The 14,114-nt window shown below is 47.7% G+C and overlaps 1 protein-coding gene across 1 annotated transcript; it reads right to left on the reverse strand.

The window, feature by feature from the left end:
• Positions 1-10,243: 10,243 nt before the first annotated feature.
• Positions 10,244-14,114, reverse strand: LOC148003059 (transmembrane protein 92-like). Its single transcript, XM_087575157.1, has 5 exons — positions 14,034-14,114; positions 11,406-11,428; positions 10,846-10,929; positions 10,515-10,704; positions 10,244-10,345 (listed from the first exon to the last, which is right to left on the reverse strand). Exons 1-5 carry the CDS (start codon positions 14,112-14,114, stop codon positions 10,244-10,246), a joined length of 480 nt encoding a protein of 159 aa, XP_087431283.1.

Genomic DNA, 14,114 nt, shown 5'->3' on the forward strand with positions numbered 1-14,114 from the left:
GGCAAGTGCTCTACCATTGAGCTAAATCCCCAACCCCTATATATTTCTTATTATTCTTTTACTTTTTCAATTCAGTGTTTATTTGTGTAGCTCTCTTTGTCCTGGAACTCACTCTCTAGGTCAGGCGGGCCTCCAACTGAAGATACACACCCCGTAGGTCTCCAGAGGATGGGGATTAAACACATATGCCACATCTATCCCAAATAAAATACCCTTTAAATGAAAATTTTAAATTCAATCCAAGTGTTGGTGAAACACAGCTTTAGTCCCAGAATGTGGGAGGCCAAAGAAGGCAGATCTTTGAGCTCAATGCTAGCCTGGTCTCAAGAGGGAGTTGGAGGATAACCAAGGTTACTCAGAGAAACCCTGTCTCAAGAAATCAAAATCAATACATAAAACAGGAGAGATCCCCTCAACACTGAATGGTGATGTCCTTGCCCAGAGACAGGGAGGTATATGATGGGAAGGAGGCAGAGACTGGGGAAAGGCAAGTCAGTGCAGGAGAAGGATAATGGGGTATGTGTCACATAAAAGGTGCCATTCTTTGTGCTTTGACCAAGAGAAGAGGAAAAGACCCTGAGTTGGGGACGAAACACTTTGGCACAGCGTTCCCCACAGCACTAGGTTATTAGTGTTCCCTCCATTTTGTAATTTGTGAGAGATGTTGGTATCTTTCCTTTCTGTCTGAAGAAAAAATCGTGGCTAAGCACTTTGTCCATTGTGCCCAAAAAGTAGGTGTCCCTCACGGCGATGAGCAGGCCAGGTGGGATTCATGTTCAGAATCATGGAGTGAGAATATGGCCTCCAGGTAACAGCATAGGCCAGCGACTAGGTGGGCCCAGGCATTTAGGTCATGACTTGAGAGGCTCTGAGACCTTACGAGAAAGCAGCAGACTGGTGGATGTAGGATGACTGACCAGAGTGGAAGATGGACATGTGTGTGGCCTCTGGGCTAGAGGAAGAGGAATAAGGACTCAGTGACTGAGTTGCTGTCTGGTCTGCTGACACAGGAAGGTGACCCTTGGAGGCTCTGCTGTGAATGGCATGTGCATCTCACATGCCCTGTTCCCTGTCCTCTGGAACTTGGCTGTGGGATACAGGTAACTTCTAGGAAACCTCCCCTTATTTCTGGTCCCTTTATTACCTGTCATACTAAGAGATTCTCCAAGCCTCAACTTCTCTCCCAGTCTTTGTTTTCCAGCTTTACTGTCCTAATGGGTGCCACTTCCAAAGGCATCTATTTGGGCCCCTCTGTTGTCCTGCTGTTTCCATCACCAACTGTGTCTCAGGGACCCTGCAGCTCCCTCATTCTCCTGCAAGGAAATGTCCTGAGGTCTCTCTCCCACTATCTGCCTCTGATTCTCATTATCCCTTGTTTCCTTTAATGCTCAAAATCAGAACCTTCCAGAGTCAGGCCAAGTGCAATTGGGATCTGTTCCCAGAGAATCCCGTCTCTATTTTAAATCTCTGGAGACTGAGGCTGGGGATTCAAAAGGTGGGAGGTGGGTGTGCCTCTTGCTGGAACCCCCTTGGGACAGTCCTGATATTTCCCTACAACATTCACACTTCTGCCCTTTTGAGAGAAATTGTTGCTAAGTTGGATTTCTGGCCCTCCGTCCTCTGCCCAGGACCCACTGTGTCTGTCTGTGTCCTGAGAGAGACTTCTGTGGTCCTTCATTCCCTGCTGCCTGCCACCATGCCAGACCGGGAGCCCCCTCTGGAATTAGGTCTCATGAAAGAGGAGAAGGCCAGACAACCTGAGTACTTGAGAAGAGGGTTGGGGTGGTTGGGCTGGAGAAATGAAGGGAAGAGTCTAGTACCTGTGTCCCTGATGGCAGTATGGAACAGGGGTTATTTCCTGTGAGTATCTGGCATCCATCCAACGTCCATGTTTTCTTATCAGAGGAGAGGGGAGGAGATTAAAATTGTATTGAGATAACATAAAGTTTTTCTTTTCTTGTGTGAGGTTGGCATGTGCTTGGCCCAGATTGGCAGTATTGCAAACTGTGGCCTTGTCAGAGTAGGAGTGTCGCTGTGACATTTGGCTTGGAGACCCTCATCCTATCTGGCTTTAAGTTACTGTTCAGCTTGTTTCTGATGAAGATGAAGAAGTCCTCCATTCTTCTTGCAGTATGCCTGCCTTGGGGCTGCCATATTCCTGCCTCCATGATATGAACTGGACATCTGAACCTGTTACCCAGCCCCAGTGAAATGTCTTTATAGAGGTGACTTGGTCATGGTGTCTGTTCCCTGAGGTGAAACCCTACCTAACAGAGAAGTTGGTACCAGAACTGGGGTATTGCTGTCATATGTCTGAACATGCCTTTGTTTGGATGAATATGGATTTTAGAGCTTTAAATATCCAAACACTGGAATGTTTTCATTGGGGATCATTGGGCCATCCTAGTAGGAATATGGAAGAAGTTTGTACTGACACTGATGTGACTTGTTGAGACTTGGGCCATGAGGTTCCAGTGAAGTATTTCAACATGTGACTTAGATACTGTTGATGTACTGTTTTGGTTTAGAAGAATGTGGCTACTTTTGGCCCTTGACTGAGGAGTCTATCTCAGGCTCAGAGGAAGAGACTCAGATAAATTTCTTTGACATGGGAAGTCTCAGCAAAATCTTTGTTCTTTGGTTATTACTCCTGAACAGACTTTTCAATAAGCTTAGCAAGCTGAAAAAGGAAAAATAAAAAAAAATATACACTTTGAGTAGTAAAGGAGCACCAGGAAGTGCTATGGAGCTGAATTCTATGATAAAGATGATTGAATTTAATTGTGTGTTTAACTTCAGGTAAAATCCTACCCAGCAAAATGTAGATGCAGGCATGGTGGTACATACCTTTTATCCCAGGAGAAAAGGCCCAGGACATGAGTTCAAGACCATCCTGGGACAAAGCAGGCTCTAGGTGAAGAAAGGCTTAATCCCAGGGATAATAACACACACCTTTAATACAACGTTACAGGAGACTGAGCCCTGCAGATCTATTAGTTCCAGGACAGCCTGCAGAGCAAGTTCCAGGAATTCAAAGCTTAGGCAGAGTGGGACATGGGAAACAGAACGCTGGGAATGGAATGGGGGAGCGGGTCATGGTCTTGATGGCGCTCAGCAGAACTCAGCTGGTTCTTCCATGCGGCTCTGGCTTCCCAGATAGAAACAGAATGGATGACAGGGACGACTGATGTTGTTTAACTGGAGCTGAGCAATGAGCTGTGATTAAGAAGAGACCATTGTCCCTGAGGTGAGGGGAAGTATTTCCAGTGAGCTCAAAGTTGTTGTGTTCAGGGATAGCCAAGGTTGTACCACATGCTGCAGCTGTACTTGCTAATGTGTGAGAGTCACCCAGGTGGTACTGGTTTTGAAGGCACAAAGCAGTGATGAAGAACACCTGAGGCTTGGAATTGTGAGAGAGCATGGAAGGCCATTGGTGAAGGTGCATCTTCAGTTGTAGTTGATGGTCCAGGACAGAAGAGGTCATAAAAAGGAACTGAGGCTTGGCACCATGAAGAGAGCCTATGAGAGGATATGGGTGATGCCTACTTCATTGTGAGGACCCCTGCATATTGGAGATGCCAGTAATATGAGATGATCGCCAACAACAGCAGTGGCAGGTGAGTGGATCAACCAGAGCTTAGAGCACTAGAGTGTAGGCTCACCTGTGACACCATGACTTCTCTAAACCCTCAGCCACTTCCCTAAACCCTCAGAAACTGAGTGGGAAAAGACTCTGTCAGACGCCTGGAGAGAAAGCTCAGTGGTTATTAATGCCTGCTACTTGTCAGTACTTAAGTTCAATTCCCAACACCCGCATGGCAGTTCATAACCATCTGAAACACCAGGGGACCTGTGACCCTCCCAAAACACCGATGAATGCACATTTTGAACATGATTTTCCAGCCAATGAACTTCAGGAGAGCCATTCTCTGCAGGCCAAGCACTGATTGGAAAGCCCTAGACCATCTTCAATATGATGGGGGACAAGGAGGCTGAGGTGTCCGTCCTCCTTTAGAAAGACTCCCACATCAAAACAAACCTGTCTCCCCACACTCCCTCCATCACGACTTCTTCTCCCTGCACAGTAACATTTTGTCAGCATCTACTGCTCTCGCTCAGAACCTTAATGTCCCTGGATTCCCTGTCTTGCCATCTTCTGTGGCAGCCAGAGGATCCTGCACTTGAAGCCAGCCTGCTGGCAAGACCACACACCTTTACTCCCATCACTAAGCAGGCACAGCTCTGTGAGTTCAAAACTACAATCTATTGGATCTGGGACAGCCAGGGTTAAATTTAAAAAGACCAGTGGTATTAGCACAAGCCTTTAATTCCCCAGAACTCAGGACAGAAAGAGGTGGATCTCTGAGGCTAGCCTGGGCTACGGAGGGGATTCCAGGAGAGCCAAGACTTCACACAGAAACCCTTTGGGTGTCAGGAGGGGAAATGTCTGGGGAGGTGACTCAGGGGTTAGGAGCAGCTGTCCTTGGACCTGGATTCTGTGTCCAGCATCTTCATAGAAGATGGCTCATAATCGTCTGAAAGTCTACTTTTAGATCATCCCATCTTCTGAACTCTGAGGGCATCATTCATGCATATGGTGTACATACATGAGGCCAATCAATACTCATAGAAATAAAAATGACATAAATATACCTTAAAAAAAACAAACCTTTAAGGCCAGTCAGGTGACTCAGTGGGGATGGAGAGATAGGAAGAGGGAGAACAAAAGATGGAGAGGGAGAGGCCTGGAGAGATGGCTCAGTGGTTAAGAGCACTCAGTGCTCTTCCACAGGTCCTGAGTTGACATCGGGGCAAGCAGGTGGTGGATCACAACTATGTGAAATGGGATCTCATGCCCTCTTCTGGTGTGACTGAAGACAGTTAACACCGTAGTTATATATAAAAAATAAATAAATCTTTAAAACAAAAAGATGAAGAGGGAGGGAGCGAGTGAGGGTGTGCATGAATGAAAAATTGTAATGTAAATACTTCTTATTATTCTTTTACTTTTTCCAGTCAGTGTTTCTGTGTGCAGCTCTCGTTGTCCTGGAACTCACTCTGTAGGCCAGGCAGGTCTCCAACTGAAGATACACACCCCGTAGGTGTGCAGAGGATGGGGATTAAACACATGTGCCACATCTATCCCATATAAAATACCCTTTAAATGAAAATTTTATATTCAATCCAAGGGGTGGTGAAACACAGCCTTAGTCCCAGAATGTGGGAGGCCAAAGTAGGCAGATCTTTGAGCTCAATGCTAGCCTGGTCTCAGGAGGGCGTTGGAGGATAACCAAGGCTACTCAGAGAAACCCTGTCTCAAGAAATCAAAATCAATACATAAAACAGGACAGATCCTCTCAACACTGAATGGTGATGTCCTTGCCCAGAGACAGGGAGGCATATGATGGGAAGGAGGCAGAGACTGTGGAAAGGCAAGTCATAGCAGGAGAAGGATAATGGGGTATGTGTCACATAAAAGGTGCCATTCCTTTGTGCTTTGACCAAGAGGGGAGGAAAAGACCCTGAGTTGGGGAAGAAACACTTTGGCACAGCGTTCCCCACAGCACTGTGTTATTAGTGTTCCCTCTGTTTTGTAAATTGTGTGGAGATGTTGTTATCTTTCCTTTCTGTCTGAAGAAAAAATCGTGTCTAAGCACTTTGTCCATTGTGGCCTAAAAGTTGGTGGCCCTCAAGGCGATGAGCAGGCCAGGTGGGATTCATGTTCAGAATCAGGGAGTGAGAATATGGCCACCAGGTAACAGCATAGGACAGCGACTAGGTGGGCCCAGGCATTTAGGTCATGACTTGAGAGGCTCTGAGACCTTACGAGAAAGCAGGCAGACTGGTGTATGTAGGGTGACTGACAAGGGTGGAAAAGAGACATGTGTGTGGCCTCTGAGCTAGAGGAAGAGGAATAAGGACTCAGTGACTGAGTTGCTGTCTGGTCTGCTGACACAGGAAGGTGACCCTTGGAGGCCCTGCTGTGAGTGCTATGTGCATCTCACATGCCCTGTTCCCTGTCCTCTGTAACTTGGCTGTGGGATACAGGTAACTTCTAGGAAGCCTCCCCTTATTTCTGGTCCCTTTATTACCCGTCATACTGAGAGATTCTCCAAGCCTCAACTTCTCTCCCAGTATTTGTTTTCCAGCTTTACTGTCCTAATGGGTGCCACTTCCAAAGGCATCTATTTGGGCCCCTCTGTTGTCCTGCTGTTTCCATCATCAACTGTGTCTCAGGGACCCTGCAGCTCCCTCATTCTCCTCCAAGGAATTGTCCTGTCGTCTCTCTCCCACTATCTGCCTCTGATTCTCATTATCCATGGCTCCTTTAATACTCAATATCCGAAGCTTCCAGAGCCAGCCCAAGTGCAATTGGGATCTGTTCCCAGAGAATCCTCTTTCTATTTTAATTCTCTGGAGACCGAGGCTAGGGACACAAAAGGTGGGAGGTGGGTACACCTCATGCTGGAACCCCCTTGGGACAGTGCTGGTATTTCCCAACAACATTCACACTTCTGCCCTCTTGAGAGAAATTGTTGCTAAGTTGGATTTCTGGCCCTCCGGCCTCTGCCCAGTCCCCACTGTGTCTGTCTGTGTCCTGAGAGAGACTTCTGTGGTCCTTCATTCCCTGCTGCCTGCCACCCTGCCAGACAGGGAGCCCCCTCTGGAATTAGGTCTCATGAAAGAGGAGATGGCCAGACACCCTGTGTAGTTGACAAGAGTGTTGGGGTGGGTGGGCTGGAGAAATGAAGGGAAGGGTCTAGTACATATGTCTTTGAAAGGCAGTATGGAACAGGGGTTATTTCCTGTGAGTATCTGGCATCTATCCAACCTCCATGTATTGTTGTCAGAGGAGAGGGGAGGAGATTAAAGTTGTATTGAGATAACAGAAAGTTTTTCTTGTGTGATGGTTGGCATGTGCTTGGCCCAGATTGGCAGTATTGCAAACTGTGGCCTTGTCAGAGTAGGAGTGTTGCTGTGACATTTGGCTTGGAGACCCTCATCCTATCTGGCTTGAAGTTACTGTTCAGCTTGTTTCTGACGAAGATGAAGAAGTCCTCCATTCTTCTTGCAGTATGCCTGCCTTGGGGCTGCCATATTCCTGCCTCCATGATATGAACTGGACATCTGAACCTGTTACCCAGCCCCAGTGAAATGTCTTTATAGAGGTGACTTGGTCATGGTGTCCGTTCCCTGAGGTGAAACCCTAACTAACAGAGAAGTCGGTACCAGAACTGGGGTATTGCTGTCATAGGTCTGAACATGCATTTGTTTGGATGAATATGGATTTTAGAGCTTTAAATATGCAAAGCACTGAACTGTTTTAAAAGGGGATCATTGGGCCATCCTAGTAGGAATATGGAAGAATTTTGTACTGACACTGATGTGACTTGTTGAGACTTGGACCATGAGGTTCCAGTGAAGTATTTCAACATGTGTCATAGATACTGTTTATGTACTGTTTTGGTTTAGAAGAATGTGGCTACTTTTGGCCCTTGACTGAAGAGTCTACCTCAGGCTCAGAGGAAGAGACTCAGATAAATTTCTTTGACATGGGAAGTCTCTGCAAAGTCTTTGTTCTTTGGTTATTTCTCCTGAACAGACTTTTCAATGAGCTTAGCAAGCTGAAAAAGGAAAAAAAAATATGTACACTTCGAGTACTAAAGGAGCACCAGGAAGTGCTATGGAGCTGAATTCTATGATAAAGATAATTGAATTTAATTGTGTGTTTCCCTTCAGGTAAGATCCTACCCAGCAAAATGTAGATGCAGGCATGGTGGTACACACCTTTTATCCCAGGAGAAAGGCCCAGGACATGAGTTCAAGACCATCCTGGGACAAAGCAGGCTCTAGGTGAAGAAAGGCTTAATCCCAGGGATAATAACACACACCTTTAATACAAGTGTTACAGGAGACTGAGCCCTGCAGATCTATTAGTTCCAGGACAGCCTGCAGAGCAAGTTCCAGGAATTCAAAGCTTAGGCAGAGTGGGACATGGGAAACAGAACGCTGGGAATGGAATGGGGGAGCGGGTCATTGTCTTGATGGCGCTCAGCAGAACTCAGCTGGTTCTTCCATGCGGCTCTGGCTTCCCAGATAGAAACAGAATGGATGACAGGGAAGACTGAGGTTGTTTAACTGGAGCTGAGCAATGAGCTGTGATTAAGAAGAGACCATTGTCGCTGAGGTGAGGGGAAGTATTTCCAGTGAGCTCAAAGTTGCTGTGTTCAGGGATAGCCAAGGTTGTACCACATGCTGCAGCTGTACTTGCTAATGTGTGAGAGTCACCCAGGTGGTACTGGTTTTGAAGGCACAAAGCAGTGATGAAGAACCCCTGAGGCTTGGAATTGTGAGAGAGCATGGAAGGCCATTGGTGAAGGTGCAGCTTCAGTTGTAGTTGATGGTCCAGGACAGAAGAGGTGATGCAAAGGAACTGAGGCTTGGCACCATGAAGAGAGGATATGGGTGACGTCTACTTCAATGTGAGGACTCCAGCACATAGGAGATGCCAGTAGCATGAGATGATCACAAAGAACAGCAGTGGTTGTTGATTGGATCAACCTGAGCATAGAGGGCTACAGTGTAGGCTCACCTGTGACACCATGACTTCTCTAAACCCTCAGCCACAGTAGAAACTGAGTGGAAACAGACTCACTCAGAGGCCTGGAGAGAGGGCTCCGAGGTTATTAATGCCTGCTACTTGGCAGTACTTAGGTTCAATTCCCAACACCCGCATGGCAGGACATAACCATCTGAAACACCAGGGGGACCTGTGACCCTCCCACGACACCGATGAATGCACGTTTTAAACATGATTTTCCACCCACTGAACTTCAGGAGAACCACTCTCTCAGGCCAAGCACTGATTGGAAAGCCCTAGATTATCTTCAATATGGTGGGGGGGAAGGAGGCTGAGGTGTCCCTCCTCCTTTAGAAAGATTCCCACATCAAAACAAACCTGTCTACCCACACTCCCTCCATCACGACTTCTTTTCCCTGCACAGTAACATTTTGTCAGCATCTACTGTTCTCGCTCAGAGCCTGAATGTCCCTGGATTCCCTGTCTTGCCATCTTCTGTGGCAGCCAGAGGATCCCGCACTTGAAGCCAGCCTGCTCTACAGAGTGAGTCCAGGACAGCCCCCTGCCCTGCCTGCACACCTAAGCAGTGAGTTTCCCTAGTGCTGTCTGTCTGCAGAGAAACATTGGCCGTCAGCCCCCTGCAGGAACCACAGTAAAGACCACAGTAGGTGTCCAGGCACCTCCAACAGGAACTGTCTCCATTCCCTTCCACAGCCTGTGCACACTCCAAGCTCCAAGATGGCCTCAGTACCTCAGCCTCTGGACAAACCCTTCTTCTCTTTAGGATTTCACCTTGGGTGGGCTGTAGCTAATGCCTGGAACCCACTCTCAACAGAAGGTACAAGGTGGGGTCAGCCACCCACTACATCCAAGGGATTCTAGGAAAGGAGGTGAAAAGAAGTGTTCCCTAGACCTCACTCCACACTTTTCTATGCATGCAGGCTTCTCCAAGCTTTCTCCCAACTTTACCTTCTCTTGAAGGCTGTTTTCTCAATTGTTACTCCCTAATAGTCCCACGATTAAGCCTGTTCTTGTCTGCTAGGAAATCATGTCACAGGAATAGAGTAGAATTGTATTGTCTTTCCAGTTCATTTCTTTTGAGCCCCCAAGATCCCAGGAAACACAAGGTCTAAGCTTTCCTTCACATCTTGGATTCTCTATCCTCCCAGCAGGTGCTCAGGTCAGTTATTCACCATTGGAAGAAGCTGAAGTGTCCCATTACCCTCTGAACTGGTCCCCATCAGCACTCAGCAGCCAGACAGAACCTTGGCACCTGTGGTTTTTGCATTGCTATAGAGGTGCAGTGAGATCCTCTCAGCACAGGTATGGATGAAGACGTCTCAGAGAGGCTGACCAGTTCAGTCTTCACTGTCTTCAGGCACAGCCTCGCTGCTCTAGAATGGCAGAGTGAGCTGTCCAGTCTAGATTGAGGACCACGACCAATGACGTTTTATATCCACTACAGACTCGGCGAATTATTAAAATTCAACAGGTTTTATTTTGGGACAGAGATTACAGATCCAGGATAGTTCCCATGACAATAGGGGAGGGGACAGCGGTATACAAAATCAATAAATTAATTCAAAGAACAAATGACAGGATGGGATAGGCAGTCATTCCATGGTCTTTGGCTTCCTCCAAGATGTTTGTGTGTGTCATAGCTCAAATGGTTGCATAGCGAGTCCCTCTCCTCTGGCCAGTAGGGCGCTCAGGCCTGAGACTGTAGGGAGGAGGTCGTTCTGTGCGTGTTGAGTTCAGGACAACCTGCAGGAGAAGAGGCTCATTTGCTTTATTTGGAGTCTGCTTAAAAAAAGGACAAATGTGGTTGGCAGAGCCCTTCCCAGTCCATACTCCCTCAGCCTGCAAAACATTATTTCAGCAGATTGGAAAGCCAGCTATGAAACACATTGGGCATGGGGACAGAAAGACCCACCTGACTGTAGGTTGGTAGGGGATCCAAGGAGGTGACCCAAATGCTCTCTAGAGGCGCGATGGAGGATGTGTCTTGAGGAGTCTGATGATCAGCTGCTCTGAGGTCATGGTGAAGTCGTTTGCACTTGCACATCACAAGGCCACAGATGTACAGGAGGACGATAATGACCAATGAGATGATGAACACGATCCTAGGGAGGTGGGCATGGTATTGTCATAAGTGCCGAGGCCATGCTCCCTTGCTCTACCTCTTCTGTCCCTCACCCTCACCCTGTCTCTGGTGAACCCAGCCCTCAGTGAATGATGCCCTGGAGGGGTGAACCTCTGCTTACCTGAGGGGGTCATTTTCAGGATCCCAGATTTTTCTTTCCTGACAGCATTCATTCTCACAGCATATGAATCCTTTGGGGCAGTGTCTAGTCAGGACGAACAAGCATGGGGAGATACTGATGACATCGCAGCCTCAAAGCAAAGGGTCCCTGCTTCCCTAGACACCTAGGTCCTTCAAGTGCAAGTCACCCTTAGTGTGTGGGGGTACAGATCCCTCTGGGGCTCACTGGGAAGGATTGCGGTATGGACCTGAGACCTGGGTTCACAGTTCTCCATGGCAGTAGTGTGCCCTTGTTCCTCAGGCAGAGTGGTCTGCTGAGGATCTTACACGGGAGGCAGGAGTGCGATACTGACCATTTGTCTCCCCCCTCCCACCTATGGAAGGTTGGGAATTAGCAAGGGTTACAGACCTGCAGATCCCATGGTTGGGTAAGGTGACAGGGGCTGTGGTTTCAGCATAGTGATTTTAATTAGGTGTCTGTCACCTTATCCAGGGCCAAATCTGAGCACATACCTGACCCCCCTGCCTTTATTGACACCATCGACGAAGTCCCATACTTACAGGTCTTCACAGTTATTCACAGTCTGTGGAAGGAAAAAGACAGAGGTCAGAGGTCAAAGCCTGGGAGTTGGGTCTGGGCTATTAGAGTGCTTGTTCAGCATGGCAATAGTACTTGCTATTTAGTACAGAACTCAAGAGAAGGCTGGACTATCCATGGCTGCACAGGCAAGGTGAGGACATATAGGAAACAAGAATCTATGTCTCAATAAGAACTAAAGCTAGATATAGTATATCCTTTCAGACAGGCCCTCCAACTACCATGTCCAGGTTCAAATACAGAAGCCTACCTCTGGCTACCCAAGTGCTAGGCTTAAAATCTTGACTTACCATGGGAGCCCCCTAACAAGTTTGTATTGACACAGGCAAGTGTGTCCTGGCTTGTCCTGGCTCGCCTGGAATTCAGAGATCTACTTGTCTCTGCCTCCATCTTCTGGATTAAAGATGGTCACCCTAACCCTGGCTCCCTCTTGGAAATTGTCCTATGAAGCTTCCCATAGTAGATCCTTAGATTCGGAGACTCCCAGAAAGCAACCTAAGCACCACGTTGCACCTACACCCTTGACTCACTGTCATCAGTCGACACCACTCTGGGAGTTCACTAAACACACTCATGTCCTATCCATCCTCAGGTCCCCATGGCAAACCCTTGCCCTGTATCCTTCAGTATTTTGAGACGCTCAGTGTCTCCATACAGAATTCCATGCTGTCATTAGTAGTACTGTGTAAGGTCTTAATTAGAACTCTCTTCCTCCAGGTATTAAGGCATTGCCCTTTCTGGCTACTTCACTTCAAACCATCACCATGTGTGGTGGTGCATGCCTCCAATCTGAGAACTCCACAGGTTCTAGGGCAGCTAGACGTAGACCCTGTGCCAACCAATGAAGACAAGGAAGGCAGCTTTGGCTTTTATAATGATCCTTACATTAGCTTTTCTCTTGTTAAAGAGCAGAGGAAAGGACAGGTGACAGTCACAGCTGGGTCATCTCTTCTCAATGCTCACACTCCCTGTGTTCTTTGGTAAGGATGGGTACAGTAAGCTGAAGACACAAGGGCCCAGGAACTCATACACATGCTCCTTTAACTCGCTCTCTCCCTCCCTCCCTCCCCGTCTCCCTCCTCCTCCCTCCTACTCCATTCTTCCATTCTTATCCGTCCCTCTCCCTTTCTCTCTCTCTCTCTCTCTCTCTCTCTCTCTCTCTCTCTCTCTCTCTCTCTCTCTCCTCTCCCCACTTGTCCAAATACCACTGTCTTGTCTTGGACTGTATTTTTGTCAAGACAAGATTTCTCTGTGCACCCCTGGCTGTCCTGGAACAGGCTCTGTAGACCAAGCTGCCCTAGGAGTCAGATCCACCTGCCTCTGCCTCCCCAGTGCAGGGAATAAAGGTGTGTGCTGCTGACACCACTGGGCTCCTCTGCTAACTACATTTAAACAGAAGTTAAGGCAGGCATGGTAGACCCACCCTCTAACTCCTTTTAATTCCAATGCTGGGATACCAATGCAGATCTGTGGTGAATTCACAGTTAGTACAATCTACATAGTGACAGCCTGTGTCAAAAAAAAAAAAAATGACAGGTTTAATAAACTGGATCCGGATTATTCCCTGACCCACCTTAACCATGTGGTCAGATCAGGATGGTTGGGAGCCTGAATATTAGTAAGCATGGATTTATCAGATCTGATTGGTGTTTTGACAACACTTGTAATTGGATCTGCAGAGAGGGTCAAAAAGGATGGGGAGGTCGCAGTTGGAAGCGTCTTGAACCTGGGTTCACTCATACGTGGCCTTGGATGGAGAATTAGGGGCTTCAAACAGCCAATGAGCACTGTTCTGGGGAGCTGACTTGGGAAGTCACTTACCACAGGCCCACCACCCAGAATATTATCAACCAAGATTGTAAATTTGATCCCAGTCCTCCAGAGGCAGAGGCAGAGGCAGAGGCAGAGTTGAGGCCATCCTGGACTAACGAGTTCTAGTATATCCTCAGCTAGAGGAACCATGTCTCAAAAAACAAAAGAAACCAAAAGATTGTAGGTTTAAAAGGCTTCTTCTGACCACTTCTCAGGAAAACCTGCCAACCCAAGTCACTTAAAGAGTTTGAAGAGAAAGAGAGCTCCAATCCTCCCTCCCTGAGATCAGAGTAGAAGGACACCCAGCCTAGGAAGCCAAGTTGACTGTGAGATCAAGTTCAAACTAATTAGAGAAGTGAGAGAACCTCCACCTCCCTGGTACACAAACAGATAAGTCAGAGTGAATGAATAAACAACACCCCAAGGTCACTAGCCATGCAGGGTCAGGGAAGCAGAGACACCTAATCCAGACAAGCGAGACCTCAGGATCCTCAGCATGACTCAGAGGCATGCAAAGGCTAAACCGGGGGTCACAGCCCCTATTCAGGGCTGTGCTTGGATCCACTTCCCACTTAACAACACAGTCCTGCCCAAAATAGGGGCCCAGGTTTACCCAGGGCCTCCTTGTGGACCCTACTTCCACTTTCCAAAAACAGAGTAGGAAGGAAGTTACCAATGCCTGTGGTTAAGGGAATTCCTGTCAAGATAAAGCTGGGACAGGGCTCCAAGGCAAGCCTCTGCCCCCAAAGAGTCCTCCAAAGTCACAGAGTCCTGCTTACCTCATTGGAGCTTACTCCTTGCAATCCGAATAGTGTTCCGAAGATCATGGTGAGGGCTCCTGGGACCCAGGCTTCCTGCAT

This window comes from Rattus norvegicus, chromosome 10, assembly GCF_021556685.1.
Source record: "Rattus norvegicus strain SHRSP/BbbUtx chromosome 10, alternate assembly SHRSP_T2T, whole genome shotgun sequence".
Classification (NCBI taxonomy): Eukaryota; Metazoa; Chordata; class Mammalia; order Rodentia; family Muridae; genus Rattus; species Rattus norvegicus.